This window comes from Arachis stenosperma, chromosome 7, assembly GCF_014773155.1.
Source record: "Arachis stenosperma cultivar V10309 chromosome 7, arast.V10309.gnm1.PFL2, whole genome shotgun sequence".
Taxonomy (NCBI): Eukaryota; Viridiplantae; Streptophyta; class Magnoliopsida; order Fabales; family Fabaceae; genus Arachis; species Arachis stenosperma.
Genome location: NC_080383.1, coordinates 5,576,266 through 5,602,121, shown reverse-complemented (window position 1 = coordinate 5,602,121; position 25,856 = coordinate 5,576,266). Strand labels below are relative to the sequence as shown.

Below are 25,856 nucleotides of genomic sequence, written 5' to 3'. Positions count from 1 at the left end.
TTATTTTGATCGATTTTAATTCTAGTAACTATGATTTCAAGTATTTCTAAAAATATTTAAGAAGTGAGGTTGGCTATTTTCCCTAGAGTCTTGAGTCTTTGCCAAGGTTGTTAATTAATAACTCTGATTTGAAATGGTCAAATGAATGATTTAAAAGTGAAGGATTGAGTCTTTTCAAAGAAAATTTCCTTTTGATATGATATGATTGAAAGTCTTTTGGAAGTTTGGGAAATGTCACATAAGGTGGCTAAATTTTGAAAGAGAATCGATTTTGAGGAAAAGGTGGATTATGAACTTGGAATAATTTGAGATATGAGGAATTTTGAATTTTGAGACAAAGATGAGTTTGATTTTGGTTTTTAAAGAAAAGTGATTTGAGGAGAAAGTGATATATGGAAGAAATGATGTTTTGACTTGATATAAAGTGTTAATGAAGTGCGAAAATGATGATGAATGAATATGTGGCTTTTGCATTTCTTTTATCTAAAATACAAGTTTCTTTGGGTAAAGTATCATGGCTTGCCACCATGTGTTCCAAGTTGAGACTCGATACTCTGTTAACCCTACGATGTAAGTGTGACCGTGCACTTATAAATTCTCGGGAATGTTGATCCCCATTGAGCAATTTTATATATATTTGAGAAAAAGCTATACATAGACTCTTGGGGATGCGCGTCAGGGGACAGTCCAAGGGTTTAGCAAACCGGACTTGTCGGGTTGACTTGATAACCGACAGATGAGACTCATCAGCCATAGGACAGACATTCATCATTTGCATCTATGTGACATTGTTTGAGTGTGCTGTGTGAATATTGTAATTGGTTTGCCTACGTGAATAATTATGTCCAATTGCTGATTGCTCTACTTGGTGTAAGTGTAACTGCTTGATTATGTTTGAACCTTCTTACTTGTGTTTGTGATTGAAAACTGGTTGGATTATGGTGGATTGACTGTTGATTGAAATGTTTGGGCCTATGGCCGTGATTGATTATGTGATGGGCCGAAGGCCGTGAATAGTTTGTGTTTTTAGTTTAGTAAAGTATGAAAAACTAAACTGGTTTAGCATAGACTTAATGAACCTATGCTTGGAACAGTTTGGTCATTCATACTGCCTAGGAAAAGCTTTTAAAAAGGTTTGGATTTTTAGAGAATTAATGGATTTCTCTTTTAAAAGGATTTCAAATTTTGAATATGGATCTATAATTTTGAAAAGATACATAATGCAGGTAGCAATCATTGTACTGTAAAAACAGTTTCTATTTTCATGTATCCTATTATAGTAATTCTATAATCCCATAGTGAGAACCAGCGAGGACGATGTTCTCACTCCCCTACAGGTCTTTTCTTTTTCAGGTCTTGGGTAACGAAGTTCGGGAAAGCTTATTTTATTCCTTTTCTGTTTAAATGAAGCTTTGTGTTGTATTAGTTACTTTTTCTCTCACCTTTATCTTTACGAGTTTTCATAAGAGGGATAGAAATTTGATTATGTATTGCTTATAAAATTAATATTATGTATGTATATATATGTATCCTTTGCAAGTATTGGTTTTTGCATGGTAGGAATGTATGTTATTATTAAAAAGTCTTTTGAGCGGTTACACGATTTAAGTTTTTAATAGGCTCATATTTTAGTATTAAATAATTTTAAGAGTCGTCGTAATACCCGAGCTATCAGAGTGCCGTAGCCAGAAGCGTGACTTTTTGACAGTTAGGGTGTTACACTGGATGTTCAATTCACTGTGTATACGGATGATTATTTTTATCCTTAAGTGGATGGTTATTTGATTGGATTGGAGGAGGAAGAGTCCGGCGGCGCCGTTCATTTTCAGTCTAGAGGAGAACGACGCCGATGAAGGTCCTTGTTGACGAATCAACGGCGGTGAAGAGGATCCCGATGACGACGATGGGGGCTGGTTGGCAACCAAGCGACGGCGTGAAGAACCCAGGAGGTGATGATGATGTTCGGTGAGGGAGAGAGTAACGCGAACGGCAGGTTGGTGAGGCGGCGATAGCAGAGGGCTTGGGGGAGAAGTTGGTGCTTTGGTAAATTAGGGGATAACAGATGGTTAAAATTTTTGAATTACTGAATGAGATTTTTTAGTTGGGTAATTTGGATGGAGTGTTTTTTTTTTTTAACTTCGTTGGACCAAATTTCCAATCCATTGTTCACTTATTCAAATTCTCCGTTGTCTACCTAGTCGAGCCAATAATTAAAATTTAAAATCATTAACTAACTAATAAAACTCATAAACTAACTAACAAATAAGAACCATGAACCATAATTTATAAAATTACACATAGTAATCTATAACATAATAAGCCTGTAAATTGAAATAGGCATAGATTGATAACAATAATTTGTTAAAAAAATTACATGAAGTAAGAGCGTGACTGCACTACTGATGTAGAAGTAAAAGCAACGAAAAAGGATGAATGAACGCAGAAGAACAAGAAAGTCAACTTTCAACAGAAAAAAAGGCACAGTGATAAACAACTGTACACAATGGATGCAGGCAAAGAAGACGAGCACAGAAAAATAGAGGGTGGAGTTGAGAATGGTAGTGCGACGACAACTTTTTGTAGAAGCGTGCTTTGAAAGAGAAGCATGACAAGGGAGGATGAGAGAGTGGATGTGGGAATGGCAATGCGGCGGTGAATGACCATAGAAACATGTGGCTTCGACAGTCAAAAAAGAGTGACAAAGGATGAAAGAAAGAGCTAGCGGAGGTGGAACTTCGACGGTCAAAGAAGAGTGACAAAGGACGAAAGAAAGAGCTAGCGGAGGTGGAACGACACATAACTTTCTCGCCCAATCTCTTGGTTAGATGTTTACTGACTTAGTATAACACTAAGCAATGATCTGATTCTCTAACTCTTTTCTTTAAAAAAAGACACAAAACGATACCGTTTTAATTAAGTTGGGACAAAATTCAAACTCGTAAATAGATTCATAAATTTGAACGAGTTTATTCGAATCTACTTAAATCCGACTGCATCTGTCAAAAATCAAAATACAAGTTTGAGTCTGAGTCAATCCGATTTCATCAACGAATTTATTCATGAAATTGACAATATAAATATATAAACGGTCTAATAATATATTTTTAACTCACACTTTTAAATATTACTAATTAACTGTTGACCAAAAATAAAAAAATTATGATCCTCTAACATTTCTCTAATAATATTTCAAAATTCACCTTGTTGAAGCTTTACATTTCGTTTTCTATTCAATCTATCTATTGATCTATTGATAATTTTATATCTGATATTATAGTAATTATTTCTAAGAAAACTAACAATATGCATTGATCGATAGTCAATTCGAGATTTCGCAAAAAATAAACAATGATGTTTTGAGTATATAAAAAATCAGTTATTATTTTATATAAAATATATATTAACAATAAAGAATAATATATATTTATATCTAAATATATAATAATTAATTATTTTATATATAAATAATATTTTTGATAAACAAATAACAATAATATATTATTTCATAGCATTATCACCGTTTAAATATCACTTTCAGTGCTTACTAATATAAACTTGTCAAACAGATAGGTCAAATCCAAGTAGTTACATTGATTCGTTGCTTTATAGAAATTGTTGTTTACAACTCTAGTATTCCACTAAAGAACAAAACTCACAACAACTTCATTAGCTGTTAAAAGAGTGGCATTCAATTATTTACATAGCGTCTCAATTTAAAGTTTAATTTGTCATTGTCAACCTAACCAAAATATTATATATATATATATAATTAAAGCAATTAAACAAACTATATATAGAACCAGAGTTGTCGGCAAATCTTGAGTTTGGTACTTTACCATAATTAATTAATTAAATTAATTAAGTGCTAATACCAACAAAAAATTAAATAATGATAGACCCTTCTAATTTATTCCTTAGCTTGCATTATTCTCTAGTGCATTCACTGGATTGCTCTAATTATTCTTTTAAAAATTAAAATATTTACCGGAATATTTTTTTTTACTTCGATTTGTGTTTTTAAAGATTTAAATTATACATTTAATTTAAATAAAGATTCAATTAAAATATGGTCTAACCGATAAACTAGTTTAGTTGGTTCCACGTGTTTGAGTTTTCATGGTGAGATTCTCTGACATCCGAAGTGATTGTTAACTTGTTTCAATCCATTTGATCTCTGTTGAGATCTTCCCCTTTGGGAACTTGTGAAACTTGGATCCTAGTTTTTTCTCTTTCTCTTGCTTTTACCCCACCGCCAATAACTAATATCTTTTTTCCTAATATGGAAATGATATTAATGGATTATTTTTAAAATTTTAAAGTTGATGTGTATATAAAATAAAATTATTTAAATTTTATTTTATATTAAAAATAATTGATAATATGATATTGGTTTTATTTTAAGGAAATAGTTTTATTTTAGTAGATAATCAATTAAATATCATTATGTAAAATTTAAAATAAATTAAAACTAAATATTAGACTACAATATAAATATTAATATAGTATTTTGTGAGATTCAAAATAAAATAAAATTAAAATTGCATATTAGAAATACCAACATAAATACATAAATGCAGATAAATCATGAATGTATCTTATCATGAATATAGATAAAGTTGGAAAGAATATATATATTCATTTTTAATTATAGAGATCGACTATATAATGTGTTATATTATGAATAATGTATTTCAAAATTTAAAAATTATTCTACATAATATAAATGTTTATATATTTAGTACAAATGTATGAAATATAATCTCGTTGACTCATTTAGGTCGTGTTTGATGGAGAGATAAAAATGAAAAGACTGAGACTGAAAAACTGAGACTAATTATATATGGTCTAATTGCTAAATTTAATATTTGAATTTTCAAATACTTTACTTCTTATCAATTAATAGATTTTGATAATAGATGAATTATGAATATACACATTACTATATATAAACATAGAGCATGTTTGGCTAACACATAAAAAAAATTGTAAAACAGCATATAATAAGGGAAAATACTATCTTGAAGACTATGATTATAAGTAAGTATTTAATTATTTTTTAATTAAAATAAATTTATCAATTTAATTTCAAATATTTATATAAACAATTATTTTGAATTTATTTTTTAGAATTATACTATTTAAAAATATTTTTTAATATATATCTAAACCTAATACATTATCTTAAAATTACTTTCTAACTAAAATATTTAAACAAAATTAATTATCATATAATCGATTATTTTAAAAAAATGATTATAAAAATAAATTTAAAATTTTTCAACATTCTTAAACACATCCTTAATATGTCAATATTCTTATGAGAACCTTATTATTGAGACCAATATAACAAGTGTGACTAATTTAGTAATTCAGCTGAAATCCAGGGTTCATGTGGAAAAAAAAAAAAACAGATAGAACATAAAGAGCTGGCACAGGAACAGCATAAGAATCCACACATCATTCTTTCTCTTCTTCTCAATTCTCATCATCCACTTTAATCTCTCTCTTTGAATCCTATAATAAAAAGCAAGTTTATCTCTGCAATTAAGTGTCTTTGCACATTCACAAATCCCCAAAACATGGAACACAAAAGAAGAGGAACCACTTCATCAAATGATGTTCTGTTCTCAACTCTTATCCTCATCATCATAGTACTTTGTTCTTCAGGATCTTTTGTTGTTGTTGATGCTTACAAGAATTACACAGTGGGAGATTCTTTAGGATGGTTTGATAGTACCATGAATTCTGAGATCAATTACCAGAAATGGGCTTCCAATAAAGTTTTCAGCTTGGGTGATTTCTTAAGTGAGTTTCATTTCTAACACCATTCTGATTATTCTTCATCTTCACTTTTTCTCTAGTGTTCTTTTTGTTTTGGCTATTTAAATTTTAATTTTGGTTACTAAGTGATTATGTCATGTGGTTATTTTGAAATCTGTGGTTGAAATATATGAATTTAATTTTGATGCACTGACCGTGTAAATCATTTTATACAATCGTATTATTACATCTGTTTTTTAAGATAATTATTTATACAGTTAATGTAAAAAATAATTATTTTTACTAATATAACGTTATGTAATTAAATACACACATAAAATTACTTAACATAATCATTGCATCAAAATTAAATTTATATATATATATATATATATATATATATATGAAAGTAAGTTTTCTTATCATGGCTTGAGCTTTCAAGTGTCAATTCCTTGAATCTTATCTTCAATTTTCCATTGATATGTTGTTTGTCTAGATGAAAAGTTTGACACTAAATTATATAATATCTTGTCATGTTTGCAAGAAATTTTAACAATATTGGAAAGAAAAAAATATTTATTTATTTTTTCAATTTTATTTTTGTACTTTGGTTTTATCCTTTTGTACGGTTGAAGAGCAGGAACAAAAGCTGTACTCTTCTCTAATATTTTAATCCTGAAATATATAATATGTGGCAGAATATGTATATCTGAAAATGGCATCAATTTATATTTGGTTAAAGCCTTAAACCTACCTTTGTTGGCCTCAAATCAAGTAATATTTCTTCCATTTAGCAAAAGGTGTAGAAAAACAGAAAATAATAAATGAAATTACTGTTAACATTTGAGAAAACAAAATCTCTTTTTCTTAACCATTATTCTTTTCTTTTGGTACACTTAATAAATATTCTCTTCCGATATTGAATAGTGCTTCCTTCTTTTAAAATATTTCTTTTTAACTTTTTTTTTAAATGTTATGAGAATATTTTGTGACGGTGGAAATAGTGAAGAAAGGCATTGACAAGTCATGTTCATGTATAACTTTAGACTTTAGAGCATTCATTTGGGGGTTGAAGGTAGGTTAATGTTTGAAAATAGATCATTTATTCCATTATTATAGTTATTATTGTCTCAATAAATCTTTCATTTCAATAATCTTATTCAATTCTATAATATATTAATCTTACACAATAATTAGTTGTTTGATATGAGTATTTATGATCTTACTATATATTTTTCTTTCATATAATCTCAAAGTAAGTGTACACTTTGAAGGTGAACTAGGTTGAACACTTAACTAGCTCTTTTTTTTTTTTATCTCTCCTTTTTTCACATAAGCCTTAATTTGATGCCTAACACTACAAGAGATTTTGTCATCCAATTAGATACCTTTTTTTTTTAACTATTGAAGGACTTAGAGTGAAAAATATGATTATGTTAAATATTCTATTAAGTTAATTAAGAATTCATAGATAATTAAATGACAATACATGTTTAGATAAAAAGATAGGTAGAAAGATAAATAAAATATTTTGTGGCAAATATATTTTTCTCAATGATTTTTGTCCACCTATATAGGACAACAAATATATATATATTTTTAAATTTCTAACTATCTCAATATAATATCTCTGTATTTTGTTTTATGAGGTTGTTGCTAAATGAAGCCATATTATAATTAAATATTTTAATTTTTTTTACACTTATGCATATAAATTACATAGTGAAAACTGAGGTGAAGTCGACTTCACGTGAAGTTGATATCTGAAAATCGTTAGATGAAAATTTAGTCAAATCAATCAAATCATCTAATAGCTCTCAGATATTAACTTCATGTGAAGTCCACTGCACTTGAGTTTCCACCAAATTACATAATTATGTTCATTACCAAATTTTCATACTCTAATCCATATAGTTTCTCTTATGACATAAAAGCAATTATTTTTTAACTAATTTGGGTGATTTTGTTGTTCAATTTTGATGCATGAAGTTTTCAACACAGACACCAATCACTCAGTTGTCCAAACATACAATGCAACAACATATAAACAATGTGACTATGATGATGCACAAGACAAAGACACAAACCAATGGCTTCAATCAAATCCATCAAACACAGAAACACATCCAATCTCAGTTTCTGTTCCTTTGAAGAAAGAAGGTGTCACCTACTTCTTCTCAAGTGACTATGATGGTGACCAATGTAGAAGTGGACAAAGGTTCCAAATCAATGTCACTCATGGTCAAGGTTTACCTAAGAGCCTTAAGGATCCTTCTGAGGATTCTGCTCCTTCTCCTTCCGGCGCCGGTGGCGGTGTTTCCGGCGATGATGATGCTGCACCGGATACTATTGTTCCGGCAAATTTTAATCACCCCAAGTATGAAAACAGTGATAGTAGTGGTGACGACGATGACAATGATAACAAGGCAAAAGGAAAAGCTAGTTCTGATTCTGTGTCGATTTATGATCAAATTCATACCAAACTATTTGCGTCTCTTGCTTTGTTATTGGTCGTTTTCTTGTGGTGGTGAAAATTTACGTGCAGTAGTTAAATAATTTAATATGTTTAACTAAATTATTATCTAACAATTTTTAACTATCAGCGTATACTCTTATCATCGGCTGATATGATAAACCTCTCATTTTCGAGTTTTATTATAGTTACACACCATGGATTTGTACCTAATATACCTTGCAGTTGAGTCCTATAGAGAGAGTAAGAGATTTATATATATTTGATAGATTTTACACTTTTACACCTATTTTTATGTATTTATATTTTAATTGATTGTGAAAGAGGATATATATTATTTGTAGACTAGAAATAATTTCATTATTGCATCCTTTATTGTTGTTTGTGTTGCTAAGTTCTCCTATTTTCTTTTTAATGTTTTCAATTGATATTGGTAGCAACTCAGTTTAATTAGCAAAGACAATTGATGCTGCCATGGTGATGAGTTAGTTTCAATTTTCGTTTCTCCTTCAATGAAGAAAATCAGAGACATCTGAAATCAGTGCGATGAGACAGAGGGGCTTTGGACAAATATCTGATATAATTAATATTAATATAATAATAAATTTCAGCTTCTATAAATAGAGATTAGACTCTTAACTATTTGAGTTGGATGAGTAGCCAATTCACTCGTTCGCGTAAATAAGTGTCAAAAGTTTGAATTTCACTTTATACATATAGCAATCAATTGATCAGTAATAAACTCTTAGAATTTAGATTCACGACAGATTAATTCTTAACCTAATAACCTATTAGGTTGGGAGACATAATGAGAAAAAAAAAACTCTCAAACTTAGCCGTTGAACATCAATTACAAACAATTAATTTCTAACCATATAAACAACTTTGTAATAGGTTAAAAAAACATAATGTCTCCCTTATAGGCTTATAGTAGTTACAAATAAATTAGTAAGCAATCCAAATGGAAAAAAGTGCCATAAAATTAAAGATGCTTTCAAGAGATAATTAGTTTATAATATTGAGATTCTAATTTCAAAGATATCATGAAAAATATTATTATTATAATATTCACAATCAAATTGACATCGTCATAAATAATACAAAGTAGATTACATGATCGATTTAATTTAGTGTAAAAAGTATATCAAAATTAAAAAATTGATATGATTTTTATTAACAAATAAATTTATATTGTTATTTTATTTTGATTAAACCTCTGAATTTTTAAAATCAATTGGATTATTCAAAATTGTGATATGAAAAAATTCTAAGAGTTAACTTTTTTTTCTTTGGTCATACAATTCACACACATTCATACACATTTTTAACACTATTTAAAGGTTTCATCTAGTGTTACCGAGAGTCGAACCCGGGTGTAGGTTTTTACTTTTTACCAGACAAGTCGCAGTTTCCGTAAGGAAAGCCCAAGAGGTGACTTGGAGGAAGGGAAAGACTAAGAGACTTAAAATGACCAAAAAGCCCAAACCACTCTTAACTCTTAATCCCGAATTTCGATCCCAAACTTGGTTTTACGAAGAAGCAAAGACATGGCGGAACCAGCAAAAGTATCGTCAATGGTGGCAGGGAAGTCCGACGCGGAGGTCGAGGAGCTTCTTGATCGGATGCTCACTCGTTTGGCTCTCTGCGACGATTCCAAGCTTGAACCCTTGCTCTCCAAGCTCCTCCCTCTCTGCATCTCCTCACTCTCCTCCAACTCCGCCGCTGTTCGCAATAAGGTTCGCCGATTCTCCTCTCTCTATCTCTCTCTAGCTTATTTTTTTTAATCAGCAATTTCGAGTGTTTTCGCTTTTGCAATTGAAGATGCTACTGCTGGAGTTTCGTTTCGCTTTCGATTTTGTGGAATTCTTGTGTTGAGTGTGCAAATGTCGTAGGATTTCACATTTGCGTTTGCGAGTGACTTAGGGGACTTAGAATTAGAATATAGGAGGGAAGATAGTTTTGCATTGTAGTGTTCTAGCTACTAGCTGGTTGAACTGATCGAGAGAGCGAGAGAGGTTTTGCATTAGCTGCTGTGTGTGTGCGTGCTACTTATATGGTGTAATTTAGGTTTTGCATCAGCTGCTTGTGGAATTGATAGTGGAGTGAGCATAGCTGTTGTTGTTTGTGGATTGATCATCCTAAAAGATTTAGCTACTAGGTGGAGACTCAGGAGTCAGTAAGAGTCATGGAGGCTGGTGCGGATATTCTTGGTTACGTACCTGGTCTGCTGGTCATGGAGGCTCCACAGAGCAGCATTCGTTGAAAAAGCATTAAGGATTGCGTTGAGGGCTTGAATTTGTCTTATATCACTGACAATTGTTCTATTTTGTTGCTAACAGGTTCTTGAGATTTTGAGTCATGTGAACAAGAGAGTGAAACTTCAGCCTGATATTGGTTTGCCTTTATCCGAGTTGTGGGAGTTGTATTCAGAATCTGGTGCTACTCCAATAATAAGGAACTTTTGCATTGTCTATATTGAAATGGCTTTTCAGCGCGTCAGTGCAAAGGTCCATCATCCTATATTGGATATTTTGAAATCTTAGTGCCTGTTTGTTTATTCTATTCTGTGAATGCAATGTGGATTTCCATATTGATAATTCTTCTTTTGTTATTTGGCCAAAATTTAAAAGTGTATTGAATATTTTGGAGAAATCATTGATTTTTCATTTTTCCCATTTCAAAATATGCTTGGAAGTTTTCAATTATAAGGTTTTTTGAACTCAAAATAAGCTGATTCAAACACGAAGTTCTATTTCATTACCAGGTAGAGAAATTGACATATTCCCCCTGTGTCAGTCACCTGACTATAAAATATGACACATAGTAATTTCACAATAGATACATAAATATATCTATATATCAATATATGCTATGGAAGCTTGTCAAGGAACTTATGAAGACAATCTAACGCCCCATGCCTTTGGAATAGGAAAAAGAAGATTTGGCACCTATCCTCCTGGTGAACATCTCAAAACTTCCTCTTCAACACCAGGAAATTATCCTTAGAATCATTGTTAAGGTATCAACCTTCTTGAATCTTTTAATTGTGATATATTGTATATCTCTTTAATATATACTTCTGATTATTTATGGCTTTTGTAAGTGAACAAGTCTGAGATTGAGTCCAAAGCTTAGGCATTGACTTCTTTGCATGGGAATTCTCTGGATGTATTTCATTGATTTAGCCTTTTGGAGTCTTATCTTCCCTACTATGTGCTAGCAAGAGTCATGCTCATTTCATGCATCTTTTGGGTATGCTGCTCCTTCTAATCAATTGCTGCTTGCATTTAGGTAATTGGTGAATGCCACTCAAGCCAAATTGGTGATGAAGTTGCTGCACAGTATAAAAAAGTGAACAATTCTCAAGATAGAGACCTGTTTATTGAGTTTTGTCTTCATACAATGTTGTACCAGCGAGTTTCTCAAAGGTCTGGAAATGGGTCTATGCTAAAAGGTGGTTATCATATATGAATTCTGTTTTAGTCTGACTGATTTTTAAGTCAAATAGTGGTTTTTCTTTATTGCAGTGGTGGGTACCCTGGACTTTCATTTGGTCAAGCTAATCGTGTTACAGGGAAACAACAGTTACAAAAAGATGAAATTTTATTGAGAAAGGTAATTATGTAATGGTTTCAGAATTGTCTTACCATTGAAGGGTCAAATAGTGCATGCTGCTTCTCATTGCAGAAGAAATTCCTTTTGATTAAAGAATTCCTCACCTAAATATGCTATGCAATTATTTTGTTTGATCTTTATAAATTTTTCACATGCAAACTGTCAGTATTTCCATGTTCTAAATAAATACAAGAATGTTCTATTGTGCTTTTACTCAGACAGCTACATGCTATCTTACTGTTGTTATTTTCCTGGTGCAGTTGGGTATTTTGAACATCATTCAAGCTATGGATCTTCCCCCTGAGCTTGCTTATCCTCTATATGTTGTTGCTTCTGTAGATTGGTATGTTTAAGTTTTCATGTTACTCAAATCATGTTTGCACTTCCTTCCTAACTACTTGTATTAATTTTTATCTTTTTGGTGTATGATTTGTGGATCATCAAATGTGTTCTTTGGTCATTAACTCAAGTGAAGAGCCTGTTGTTAAGAGAGGCGAGGAACTATTAAAGAAGAAGGCCAGTGGTGCTAATTTAGATGATTTAAATCTGATCAACAGACTATTTTTGCTATTCAATGGTATGGTTTGTAAACTTTAGTCTATACATAAGAATATTTATTTCTGTCAAAATATAGAATTGAAATATTTTAATTTATTTTTTCTTCTGTTTGTTCTTGATTGTATGTATATATGTAAAAGATAGCCATATTATAAAAACTTAGTAAACCTCTTTGTATGCATTATTATATTGCAGCAAATTTATCTCTCTTTTAGTTTTCCCTTCAGTATTGATGTATGATTGAGACTGATTGCAGGTACTTCTGGAGCTGAAAATGTTGACTCAGAATCAAGAGTCAGTCCAGCAAGTCCTGCTTTGAAGGCAAAATTAATGTCTATATTCTGCCGGTCTATTGCAGCAGCAAACAGTTTCCCATCAGCATTGCAGTGCATTTTTGGTTGCATCTATGGTAGTATAATACTTCTTTTTGATAATATATTTTCTTTGATTTAAACAGTAAAATTAAATTATTCCTTCTAAACATGGATCTTGTTAACAAATCCCTTGGATCTCTCTAATAATCAAATATGGTATGGCCCCAAGTAAATCATGGACTGCAGACTAAAGGGGGAGAATGGATTACTTGTCCTCATCACCATACAGAAATTGTAATCTATTGGAATTTTATTGAGCCATGGTCTGAATGCCATATGGAAAGCAAGTGGATATCTTTTCATCCTGTGGGGATTGAAATTTCGTCTATATTTTTTTAATAAATAAAATAGTCCTGTTGTTCTAAATAAAATTCTGCATTCATTATCCGTATATGAACTCTTAAACACAATATTCTATGGATTAAATGATTTTGTTACAGCAAAATTTTTTTTTCATGTTATATTTATTCTACCTTTTGCTTTTCTTCTCTTAATCTTTATCTTTGATCTTATATATACTCTTGAATTTTATAGGGAATGACACCACATCACGGTTAAAGCAATTGGGAATGGAATTTACTGTATGGGTATTTAAGCATGTGAGTGTGATATTACTTGGCTTTTGATAGTAATCTTAAATTTTAATTTCTAACAAAAATCAATTCTATCCTAGAAACTCAAATGCTGATTTAAAAGGAGCTTATAAGTTTTTATATGACTGTTATATTAGCTCTTTTTTTGGGTTGGTAGTCTTACTTGACCAGTAGCTGATGTGACAGAAATCTAGATATTTATTAAATTATTAGCTCCAGTAGTTATGTACTGCTGTTCTGTGTTTCGAATATTTCATATAAAATGTTGGCTCTGAATTTTGGCGAGATCAAAAGTCTTATGCCAGGTTAGTTCCTTGTTTTCCTTTTGTAGTAGTAGTGTTGTTGTTGTTGGTTTATTATTGTTATTGTTATTGTTATTGTTATTATTATTATGATTATTATTATTATATAACAGAAAATCTCCTTCCCTTTCCCTTTCCTTTTCCGTTCCTTCTTCACAAATGACAACAATTCAAGAACATTGCTTCTATGTGATGAGTTACCTTGACAATGCAATGGGAATGTTTCACATCTTCCTTTGTCCCTTATATCCTTTCTTCCGCAATTACATATTTTTCTATTATTTTTATTGCATTGCATTTATTGAAGTTGTTCAAGTTCTTGTTCTCTGATCATCTTAATATCTGTAAGTGCAGGCGAAAATTGATCAGCTTAAGTTAATGGGTCCAGTTATTTTGAGTGGAATCATGAAGTCCCTTGACAATTATTCAAGTTCAGAAGCAGGTTTGCTTTAAGACACTGAAGCTTTTGATGCAATTGTTTCAATAGAGTTAGCTTGATTCATATTAAGTTTTGAGTATTGATTCAGATGCCAGTGCACGGGAGGTCAAAACTTATGCTTTTCAGGCAATTGGGCTGCTTGCTCAGCGTATGCCTCACCTTTTCAGGTTCCTGTCTCTCTATTCTTTATGATCATAAATTTCTTTTGGGGTTAGAATTTGTTGCCTTTTTGTTGACATCTTTTTGCAGATTGTTTAGATTGCAAAATTTTGCAGCTCTTGAAATAAAATAATCTACCATTTTTATCTTTAATATGATAATATACTTATTAGCATAGAGCTTGTTTTATGTACTGGATATTGACAATTGTGTTACCTAATTGCGTTTGTATAATATACTATACTTTAAATAAATCGTTCTTTTTTTACAGAAGAGAATTTCATTCCTTGAAGTTAGATACTGTATGAATTGTGTTATGTAGTTACTAATAGAGCTGTTCCCTGTCCTCCCAGGGAAAAGATTGACATGGCTGCTCACCTTTTTCATGCACTGAAAGCTGAATCTCAATCTCTTCGTCATGTTGTTCAAGAAGCAACAATATCTCTTGCTGCAGCATACAAGGTATGTTGCCTTTTCTGCCTGTTGTTTGAATATGTTTTTTATTCATGGGCTTTGTTGTGTTATACATGCTATGAAGTCTTAAGTTTTACTCTACTTTGAAACTAAGTTTGTCAAGTCTAGTCAATTAGTCATGCATTTGATATTTCATCATTTCAACTCAATTGACATGATGATAATGTGCTGCAAACTGCTCCTTGCTTGCTCTTACTAGATTTCCTTCTCAGAGCATTTTGTTGGATTCAATGAACTTTTATAGTTGGTTCCTAGCTTACCTACCTCCATGCTCACCATACTGCTTCTGTTGCAGAAAAATAACATATAATTTAAACCCTCTCATAGTCATTACATATAGTAAGACCAATTTAAATTCAAGCCTTATCTCATTCTAATTGGTTAAGGAAATAATTATCCCTAAAGTTTAAGTTGTTAGTTGTTGGTTTAAGAAATAATAATTGTGGGAGCCTATTTGCAATTTACAAACTTCTTATCATCCCCTTATGATCATAGTTTTGAGACACTGCCCTGAATATACTTTTTTTTTTTTATTCCCTGTATTATCTTTTGTATCAGGGAGCCCCAATTGCTGTGATTCGCGATTTGGAGACCTTACTGCTTAACAATTGTCAAATGGTAAGACACTTGCTGTTCTTTCCTCTTCCTAGGGCACTTTATGCAGATATATTATCTTATTCAAACAAGCTTATGGTGTTTATTATTGTTTCTTTCTTTCTTTCTTTCTTTCTTTCTTTGTTTGTTGTTGTTGTTTTGCTCTAGTTCCCAAAACAAAGATGTGTTTTCTGACAAACATGTTGTACAGGATAGTATTAGACGCCTAGCATGTATTTGGTGTAAAGCTGATTATTTTTTAAAGGACTTTTCCTCTTAGACATGTTGAGAATTGGAAAGCTTTGCTTTATAAATAAACCTCTTTTGCTTTGCTTTTGTATAGGTGAATGCTTATCCCCAATCTTGTTGTATCCTTCTCATCTTAATGAAAGTCTTCTTCTATCCAAAATAAAATGTCCTTTTTATCAAAATTAAAATTCTAAGGATATAGATGATGCTAATTGTAACATGCTTTGCGGTGATTTCAGGAGGAAAGTGAAGTAAGATTTTGTGTTGTAAGATGGGCAACATCTTTGTTTGATTTTGAACATTGCCCGAGTCGTTATATTTGTATGCTAGGAGCATCAGATACCAAATTAGACATCAGGTATTACAAATTATTTTTGCAATTTGCCAGACATTCCTGTAATTATTTAAAGCACATGCCCTTTCTAAGGGGTTTCCCTCGCAAATATGCTGATGGATTCAACTTTGGTTCAGAGATGCTTTTCATTATTTTTAGTTGTTTTGTGTTCATATAACTTTTTCTCCCAAATATTTTCAATTTTCTACACTGTCTTATTACATCCTTTTGTCTATTTTTATTTTATTTTATTTTTAAATAATGACCGAGTCTTATTATTTGATTCCTTAATTGAAAAGGGTCTAGACAAGTGCTAGCATATTTTTTAATGAGGCATAACTAGATAATGAACTATTTATACTGTCTTTATTCATTCTGACTCGATATTTTCCTTGTTCAAATTCTAGTCTAGAATCATAGTTTCTAAAATGCATGTACCACCACCATAATATGCAAATTGAAATGGTATACCTTTCATGTAAGAGAAAATGACATATAGATGTGTTATGTTTTACCTAAGAAATGACACTAGGCCTCATACTTATTTATTATTATCGTCAGTAACTATGCTTCCTGAAATGTACTTATCGATGTAAAGTAGCTACTTTTATTCCACTGTTAATTTTAACTCAAGTCAATGGAATATGGATAACATGTCCATACTGAGCCGTAATAAAACTTATATAGCTCCATACAGATTCAGTGGTTGATTGAGTTTGATGTTTCCATAACTGGAGTCTTTTGAATTCATTATACCAGTCATGTGTTGCTCCCTTGACTTGGATTTACTTTTTATTTATGGTTTGAAATAGAGAAATGTCACTTGAAGGTCTTCATCTTCATAAAAGCGAAAGTCCCGTTTCTGGTCTTAAGTACCCTAAACTTCAAATGATGCTGGATTATATTCTTCAACAACAGCCAAAGTTGTTGAAGTCCACTGAAATTGGAGACCAAAACCTTATTTTCCCTTCAAATACATACGTGGCAATGATAAAATTTTTGTTGAAGTGCTTTGAATCTGAGTTAGAGCAGAGGAAGTCCTCAGACCGATCGTCTGAGTTTCTGTCATCAGTAAAGACATTCTGTTTGCTCCTGGAACATTCTATGTCATTTGAAGGCTCTGTTGATTTGCATGTCAATGCTTCGAAGGCATTGCTTATAATTGGATCACATATGCCCGAGGTCAGTTCTTTGAGTTTCTTGATTGCTTTCTTCCTTGCATTCCTGGTAACATAGTTATCTTTTTATAGGTGTTAGCATCACATTATGCTCCAAAAGTTTCATGGCTTAAGCAACTTCTAAGTCATGTGGATTGGGACACTCGTGAATTTGTTGCACGTTTACTTGGAATTGTGTCTTCTGGTCTTCCTGTTGCCACATCATCTGCTATTGTTTCTGAATTGACTTCCTTATTTAGTCAAACACATAAATCAAGGTTTGCATTTCTAAAGTTGTTGAGCCTTTTTTTAATCCATTTTTATATGTTAATGTTGAATTGATTTATTCATAGGTTCGAGACTCAGCATGGTGCGCTTTGTGCAATTGGATACATATCTGCGGATATTTTGTGTAGAACACCATCTGTAAGTTTAAATTTGTAGTAATTGGGTTAGAACATGTACATGCAAAGCTTAAATTGGGACCAATAAGATGTCATATTTTTGGGCCTTGACATTCATTAACATAGAATAGAAGTTTCATAATATGACATTTGAATCATGTGTGATTGTGATCTTGACCTCATTTAACATATCTTTTGAGGTAATGCCTTTTCTACATGTACATTTGTCTTTATACATAAGCTTTTGCAGATGCCAGAATTATTGCTCCAGAATACACTTCGATGTCTAGTTGATGTGGTTAAATCTGAAACTTCTGCACTTGCTGCTGTTGCAATGCAAGCGCTAGGTCATATTGGACTGCGCGTTTCAATACCTCCACTTGATGATTCTAATTCAGGTAAAGTAAATTGATTTATGCTGGCTGATTGGTTTCTTTTGACCAACAATTGAGCTATTTGGGAAGCCATTATAGGTTGTATCTGATTAATAATTAAAATGCAGATGGAATTCTGACAATTTTACATGATAAATTGAGCAAGATTATTTCGGGTGATGACACAAAAGCAATACAGAAGATTGCTATATCCATTGGACATATATGTGTAAAGGAAACATCATCTACACAGCTGGATGTTGCCCTAAATTTAATCTTTGGTCTTTCTCGATCTAAGGTGATTCAGATTCTCTCCTCCTTTTCTTGTATGATTTGCTGTTTCTTAGGCTAACTTTTGTGGGGATTATTATCTATTTTGCTTTTCTGCTCTTTGTTTTAAGCCTAAGTGTGCAGTTTTCCCCTCTTCTGTTCTAAGTTGCTGCGCCTGAAATGTTATGTGTGTATAATTTTCAGGTTGAGGATGTTCTGTTTGCTGCCGGGGAGGCCCTTTCTTTTTTGTGGGGTGGTGTTCCTGTCACTGCTGACATAATCCTTAAAACAAACTATACTTCACTATCCATGGCTTCAAATTTTTTAATGGGAGATTTGAACTCTTCTGTGTCAAATCAGGATCCTAATCGACAAAGTGAATATAATAAAGATTATCATGCTAGTGTAAGAGATGCAATCACCAAAAAACTCTTCGATGCTCTTTTGTATAGTAGCAGAAAAGAAGAGCGATGTGCTGGAACTGTCTGGCTAGTTTCACTCATAAAGTACTGTGGACATCATCCTACCATTCAGAGAATGCTCCCAGAAATTCAGGTTTTGTATTATGAAATGAAATATTTTAGTTTCTCCTATCTTTTAAGTAATCTATCGAACCTCCTTTATGGTACTGTATTGTTTTTCAAGGTCATCTGCACTGAGTTTGTAAATTTGATTTCATTTTGGAAGAAACAACAATTCATGTCGTGGTGGTTCATATGTATAGTTATTGATAGAAATCATGATAGAACCATATCATATCAAGTTGTCTTATATTTTGATTAAATTTTTATACATATAAAAGAAAGTATAAAGAAACCAGGATGATTGATGGGATGGAGCTTTGCTTTTTGCGAAACCTATGATTTTATTTGACGATTATCATGTGAATGCAGGAGGCCTTTTCTCACCTTCTCGGTGAACAAAATGAACTCACACAGGAGTTGGCTTCTCAAGGCATGAGCATTGTCTATGACCTGGGTGATGAATCTATGAAAAATAGTTTGGTGAATGCACTTGTGACTACATTGACGGGTTCAGGAAAACGAAAAAGAGCCATCAAAGTAAGTTAATGGTCTTGTGTTACTATTTACCATTTCAATTGTTACTTTCTTGACCCTGGCAGGATATGGCACAAGGTTGTCCTTTTGTTGCTCTCATCTTTAAGTTTCCCTTTTGTACTTGAAAATTAAATTCTGAAGTTTTGTTGTGCAGCTTGTTGAAGATACAGAAGTATTTCAAGAGGGAGCTCTCGGTGAAAGTGCAAGTGGAGGAAAACTGAACACTTACAAAGAGTTGTGTAACTTAGCAAATGAGATGGGACAACCGGATTTAATTTACAAATTCATGGACTTAGCTAATTATCAAGCTTCTTTGAATTCAAAGAGGGGTGCTGCTTTTGGATTCTCCAAAATAGCTAAACAAGCAGGGGATGCACTTAAGCCACATTTACGTTCTCTAATTCCAAGACTTGTACGGTACCAGTATGATCCTGATAAAAATGTGCAGGTACGTACCATCATTGATGGAAAATCGTTGAAGCAAGGAGGGGAAGCTGCCTAACTTTTTTCTTAACTTAGTGATGTTATAATCAAAACAAATTAGGAGCGCATACACTGTACGATAATACTAACATCACAGCTCCAGTTCATTATTCAATAGTCCATAACATTACTAAAAATAATATAGTTAAAATATATTTAATCTTACTATATTAGTGTGTTGAAATTAAGTTTTTGACAATTACTCCTTGGTATTCAAAACTCGGAAGCGTTCATCAGTATTCAATACGCTTCCTCTTTCATATCAGAAGACTTTTTTCCCCTTGGGTTCTAAGACTTGGTATCATCAAGTTTGTCAAGATTATAAACCTGCATTGAATCCGTAAAAAATATCATTTTTACCTGAATTCCATCTAGGTAACATGCTATAATCAAAACTCAAAATAAAATATATATGTTTCACTCTGAAGTTTTTAGTTTAGTTCTGCCACTGTACTTTTTCTGTGACCTGCAACCTTCCAAACAATTCATTTTTCCCCAAGAAACCTTTCCTGTTTATCGTTTCTCATATTCATCATTAAATTTTATTGACCTCTTATTGTTATTTTTCTGTCTAGGATGCGATGGTACATATATGGAAGTCACTAGTGGCTGACTCAAAGAAAACCATTGATGAAAACTTAGATCTCATCATTGACGACTTACTAGTACAATGTGGATCCAGGCTTTGGCGGTCACGTGAGGCATCGTGTCTTGCGCTTGCGGACATTATTCAAGGACGAAAGTTTTATGAGGTCATTAAGATTACTTTCGTTTCTCGAGTTCAAATAACACACTCGAAGTTCTCAATGAACTATAATATTATAAAAAAAATATGCTTAAAATTATGTCCTTCTTTCCATATTTATATCATTATATATATTGATAAAATTTAAGGGGGGAAATATAATGTTAAAGAAGAGGTGAAAAGTGAGAAACTGTCACCATATTAGCAATTATAACCTGACCAGTTCTTAATCTTTTCATTTATCTTTTTCCATCCACAGGTTGAAAAGCATTTAAAAGGATTATGGACTGTTGCATTTCGTGCAATGGATGATATAAAGGAAACTGTTAGAATTTCTGGTGAAAGATTATGTCGTGCCATAACCACACTGACAACAAGGCTTTGCGATGTCTCTCTAACTGATACATCAGATGCACACAAAGCAATGAATATAGTTTTACCCTTTTTGCTTACAGAAGGTATCCTAAGTAAGGTTGACAGTGTTCGGAAGGCTTCAATTGGAGTTGTTATGAAGCTTACAAAGGTTAGGAATTTATCCAATAGTATTGACTCATTATATTCAATTAATAAGTGATCTATTTTTTAAGAAGCTATACTATGTTGTTGTAAAAATTTCTTTATATTGAAATAGACATGACTCATTATGGTTTCTTTTCAGCATGCTGGAACTGCAATCCGTCCACATATGGCTGATCTGGTTTGCTGCATGCTCGAAAGTTTATCAAGCCTAGAAGACCAAGGGCTCAATTATGTTGAGGTTTGTTTGAGTGATACATTCATTTTTTGCATAATTTACTCACTAAGGCTTGTTCATTCATATGTTTTATCTCTTATAGCTTCACGCAGCAAATGTCGGAATACAGTCGGATAAGCTTGAAAATTTGAGAATTTCCATTGCCAAAGGCTCTCTTATGTGGGAGACTTTGGACTTGTGCATAAGAGTTATTGATGCAGAATCACTGGACACATTGATACCTCGACTTGCTCATTTAGTGCGTTCTGGGGTGGGTCTCAATACCAGGTATGCTTTTGAGAAGCTTCTGTCAATTCAGATAGGGATTAGTAGACAGGGTTTGGGGGTTTAGTAGAAAGGAGTGTGCAAGTTGTGTAGATGCATCATGTTTTCCATAATGTATATTTCTCGAATAAATAAAAAACAATTTCGGTGATAAATATGATGATCATCATGATACTTTGGTTCTCAAGCATTGTTGTTTTGATATTTAGATTGTCCTTATTCTATGCTTTTTTTTTAATTCTTATTGTGGAGGTTTCCACCCGAAACTTGCATATCTTTGTACTAGTAAATATTTGTTTGTTGTTGAAGTAGGAGAAACAAAAATACATCAATTCCAATTATACTATGTTTTGGAAGGAGCTGTTTCATTATATTTCTTAAAACTTGATATCACCCTTGTCCTCATCGTTCTTTTAGGAAACACTGCCTTAACACCCTGTTGTCATTTTCATGGCAGGGTTGGTGTTGCTAATTTTATTACCTTATTGCTTGAAAGTGTTGGGGTTGACATCAAGCCCTATGCAAATATGCTAGTCAGATTGTTGTTTCCAGTTGTTAAGGAGGAAAAAAGTATTACTGCAAAGCGTGCTTTTGCAAGTGCCTGTGCCAAAGTACTAAAGTATGTACCAGTGTCGCAAGCACAAAAACTTATTGAAGATACTGTAGCGTTGCATGCTGGTGACAAGAATTCACAAATTGCATGTGCATATCTCTTAAAGAGCTATTCGAGTGTGGCGGCAGATGTGGTTGGTGGATATCATGCAGTGATTATTCCTGTTGTTTTCCTTTCAAGGTTAGTAACAGCTGAATATTCTTCCTCTCTGATTTGATTTATTATATTGATATTTTATAAAAGCCTCATAACATATCAAATCTCAAATCATTGTTTTAGGCTAAAGTTCTTGCTCTTGACTTGCACCAATTATCCTCTATCATTTAGAATAGTTTGCTTTTACTTCCTGGTGAACACTTGGTGTAGGTTTTTTCATTTGCCTTGAAGCAGTTCTCGACTTCATCATGGTGCTTATGACTTCTTATCTGATATATCGTATATCTTTTTCTTTGTGCATTTTGATTTCTCATATACCAATATAAAGGGTGTGTAATATGTTTCACTTTATACTTATCACTTGGCAGTTTGAGAAATATCTTTCCTGTTTTAATAAAAAGAATTTTAAGAATATAGCTGAAATGTGTCCAACTCTAGGTCACTTTAGATTGTAAGGTGGACACATCACACTCCAACATATGTCGTGCTGCAGTTATAATTATTTAGATAAATGACGAAACTGGCCTCTGTAGTTCATACTATGATTTTAATGCCATTTGAGGATCAACTGTTGCAAAAAAGTTGTATCTTTTACGTGGAGCGGTGTATTGGTTTTATATGCACTGGTGAGATTATGTAATGAGTATACCTGCGTGTAAATTGTTACAGACATCTGAATTTTAAATCTAGATAAGGTAGGCTGTCTGTTTTACTAAATATGCTCACAGCCCACCTAACACAATCTCATGGTGGTAATAAAAGTTACTGCATGAATACTAAAAAATATTAATTCTCATGCAGATTTGAGGATGATAAAAGTATTTCCAATATATTTGAAGAATTATGGGAAGAATATACCAGTGGGGAACGAGTCACCCTTAACTTGTACTTAGGTGAAATTGTTTCCCTTATTTGTGAAGGCATGTCATCATCATCATGGGCAAGTAAAAGAAAAGTAAGTGGTTTTCTTCTGCCCTTGCTGTTGTATTGATTTAAACTTTATTTCAGCTGACTTATTTTTGTTTAGAGATTCACAAATTTTCTGTTGTACCTGCAGTCTGCCCAGGCTATATGTAGGCTCAGTGAAGTTTTGGGTGATTCACTTTCTTCCCATCATGAAGTTCTGCTTCAGTCTCTGATGAAGGAAATTCCTGGTCGCCTATGGGAGGTTGGAAGTTGGATGTTGAATTAGTGTGCTTTGATTAACAATGATGCCACTTGAAGTTTTTATACGTGACAATTTATTATCAAATATCAGTCTTAGACAATATTTTTCAAGTTTCATATGGATATTTTACTTATTATGCTTGACAGGGAAAAGAGGTGCTATTACTAGCATTAGGTGCTCTATCTACATCCTGCCATAAGGCAATATCCGCCGAAGGTTCTGCGCCTTCCATTGCAATTTTAAGTGTGGTGTCTTCTGCATGCAGCAAAAAGGCAAAAAAATATCGTGAAGCAGCATTTTCCGCTCTTGAGCAGGTTTGTGCCTAGTATTGAGTTCATTAAAAACAGCAGAGGATAACTATTTCAATAATTTAGTGTTTTTCCTATAAAACAGTAGAAATAACTAGTATCGAATCTTGATTACTTTTGGTATACTTTATCAGGTTATAAAAGCGTTTGGCAATCCAGATTTCTTTAATATGGTATTTCCCTTGTTGTTTGATATGACCAAGTCAGCGCCCGCGAAATCTGGGCAGCAACCTTTGGCTGGTGATACCGCAAAAACAGGTGATGACAAGTTCTAGATCTTCATTTGTATGTTGCCATTCTTTTTACTCATTAGATAGTTTATGACCAATGGAGGGTACTCCAATAATTAGTAGCAAAAGGAAGAAAAACTATAGGTAGAACTTTTAAGAAAGATTTGAGATTTCAATGGTCTGTTTATATATTTGGTTTATGATTGGATACTACATGGCAATGGCGTTTGATTTATGATGTTGATGCCACAGACTCTACAAACTTCTTTACTGATATATCTTCTTCTTTGCAGATTCGGACGGTGTTGAAGAAATTTTTGTTCCACATACCAAACTTGTGGAGTGTCTAACCTCTTGCATCCATGTGGCCAATATAAATGATATTCTTGAAAATCAAGAGAACTTAATGCTCTTGTACGCAGCATTTCTATCACCTGAACATAAATGGACAGGTATATTTTTATGCTTTCGTTTTTTTCATTTCCCAAATTCTGCTATTCTTTTTAAAAGAAAGAAAATGTAAGAATGTTACCTTTCTGCAGTAAAAACTACCGCGTTTTTATCCATCAAAGAACTTTGCTCAAGGCTCCACAATGTCATCCAGGACTCCTCGGGAAGTCACGACATTACCAGGGTAGCTTCCCTGGTTCAGGAGGTAAATCCCGGTTCATTTGAAGTTGTTCTTGTATTGAATTCTGATTCTTAGATTCATCCTAAAATCAACTTCATTCTTCCTGCAGATATTTCATTCTACATCACCAAAGATATTACATTGCATAAGCACAGTAAAAATTGCACAGGTATGCTGCTATCTTTGCATGCATGAACAGTATTCACGAGTTAGATTCCCCATAGAGAAAAGGAAGAAAAAAAGAGAGAGAAGGGGGGGGGGGGGGGGGGGGGTTAACTAAATCTTGTGTTTAGAAGGAGTCAATATAATACCTACTTGTAGTTTGGTCTCTGTTTGTTCTCAGGTTTAATCAGTTTTGGAATTTAGTTCTAGTTTCATATTTACCTCTATTTGTAGATGCTGGCTAAGCTATTTTGTTGTACCAATCCCTGTTAATGATTAAAAAAAAATAATCGTGTTTGGATGTGACTCTTATATTAAGGGAGGGTGTTGCATTTCATGAAACATAGGTTTTTCAGAGAAAAACTATAAATTGCTACCTTTCCTGAGATGAAGATTAGCAAATTAAAAAATGTAATGAATAAAAAGGATACTATTGCGCCTTGTTATACATAGTTTGTTTCATCTTTTGCGTTTCTTGTGCCCAAAATCAGGTTCATGTTTCTGCTTCAGAATGCCTTCTTGAAGTCCTCAAACTCTCCATGGAAGTGCCTACAGTGAGTGCCATCGATGAAGGATTCAAGGATGAGCTCCTTCACCAGTATGAGATAGAGAAGAACGAAGAGGCAAAGTCATTATTAAGAAAGTGTCTCAACATTCTTCAAGACTGGAAACACTAGACTTTACAGGATGAAATATCTAACATTGACGATAGAATTCTGTACCTTATGCAACTGCAGTGACATTCTTTACAATGTAGACAACAAATTTCTTCTTGGTTAATGTTGCAAATTTGCAATACATGAAATATTCAAACTCAGTGCATGTAAATTAAGACAGAAAAAATATTTACTTAAAACTATATTGAATATCGTAGAGTAAACAGCACCTTCTAATCATTTAAAATTTCTCTTAACACGCCAATCATTGTTCTAATGTTATCGCAGCTTAACTTTTTTTTTTTGGCAGAGAAGGTTCGTGCTTGTTGGTCAAATGTTTAAGAAAATTAATGGCCTCATTTTATAGAGGCTTAAGAAAATTATCGCGTGTACCTATCATATATTCATAACCAATAATATAATATAATCAAAATTCATGTGACTAAATTAATAGATTTGTTGTAAAATAAAAGATATATAAAATAAAGATGTATAAATA

The 25,856-nt window shown here is 32.6% G+C and overlaps 2 protein-coding genes across 2 annotated transcripts; both read left to right on the top strand.

The window, feature by feature from the left end:
• The first annotated feature begins 5,434 nt into the window (after window positions 1-5,434).
• On the top strand, window positions 5,435-8,619 carry LOC130939179 (early nodulin-like protein 18). The gene is made up of 2 exons (XM_057867286.1): window positions 5,435-5,805; window positions 7,750-8,619. The coding sequence occupies exons 1-2, from the start codon at window positions 5,580-5,582 to the stop codon at window positions 8,289-8,291; spliced, it is 768 nt and encodes a 255-aa protein (XP_057723269.1). The 5' UTR covers window positions 5,435-5,579; the 3' UTR covers window positions 8,292-8,619.
• Window positions 8,620-9,744: 1,125 nt separating this feature from the next.
• Window positions 9,745-25,601, top strand: LOC130940752 (uncharacterized). Its single transcript, XM_057868981.1, has 35 exons — window positions 9,745-9,969; window positions 10,573-10,740; window positions 11,163-11,252; window positions 11,525-11,661; window positions 11,761-11,848; window positions 12,109-12,191; window positions 12,319-12,425; window positions 12,663-12,815; window positions 13,315-13,379; window positions 14,030-14,117; window positions 14,203-14,281; window positions 14,627-14,735; window positions 15,306-15,365; window positions 15,830-15,948; window positions 16,737-17,106; window positions 17,175-17,359; window positions 17,435-17,507; window positions 17,736-17,883; window positions 17,988-18,157; window positions 18,334-18,684; window positions 19,023-19,190; window positions 19,342-19,635; window positions 20,246-20,422; window positions 20,675-20,938; window positions 21,074-21,172; window positions 21,252-21,436; window positions 21,891-22,226; window positions 23,004-23,157; window positions 23,260-23,370; window positions 23,517-23,684; window positions 23,813-23,936; window positions 24,202-24,360; window positions 24,451-24,563; window positions 24,649-24,708; window positions 25,193-25,601. The coding sequence occupies exons 1-35, from the start codon at window positions 9,781-9,783 to the stop codon at window positions 25,376-25,378; spliced, it is 5,430 nt and encodes a 1,809-aa protein (XP_057724964.1). The 5' UTR covers window positions 9,745-9,780; the 3' UTR covers window positions 25,379-25,601.
• The last annotated feature ends 255 nt before the right edge of the window (window positions 25,602-25,856 follow it).

Coding starts and splice junctions, on each gene's coding strand:
- LOC130939179 (XM_057867286.1), top strand. CDS start 5,580: ATGGAACACAAAAGAAGAGGAACCACTTCATCAAATGATGTTCTGTTC. Junction 5,806..7,749: donor CAGCTTGGGTGATTTCTTAA/GTGAGTTTCATT, acceptor TGATGCATGAAG/TTTTCAACACAGACACCAAT.
- LOC130940752 (XM_057868981.1), top strand. CDS start 9,781: ATGGCGGAACCAGCAAAAGTATCGTCAATGGTGGCAGGGAAGTCCGAC. Junction 14,736..15,305: donor CTCTTGCTGCAGCATACAAG/GTATGTTGCCTT, acceptor CTTTTGTATCAG/GGAGCCCCAATTGCTGTGAT. Junction 21,437..21,890: donor GGGGTGGGTCTCAATACCAG/GTATGCTTTTGA, acceptor TTTTCATGGCAG/GGTTGGTGTTGCTAATTTTA.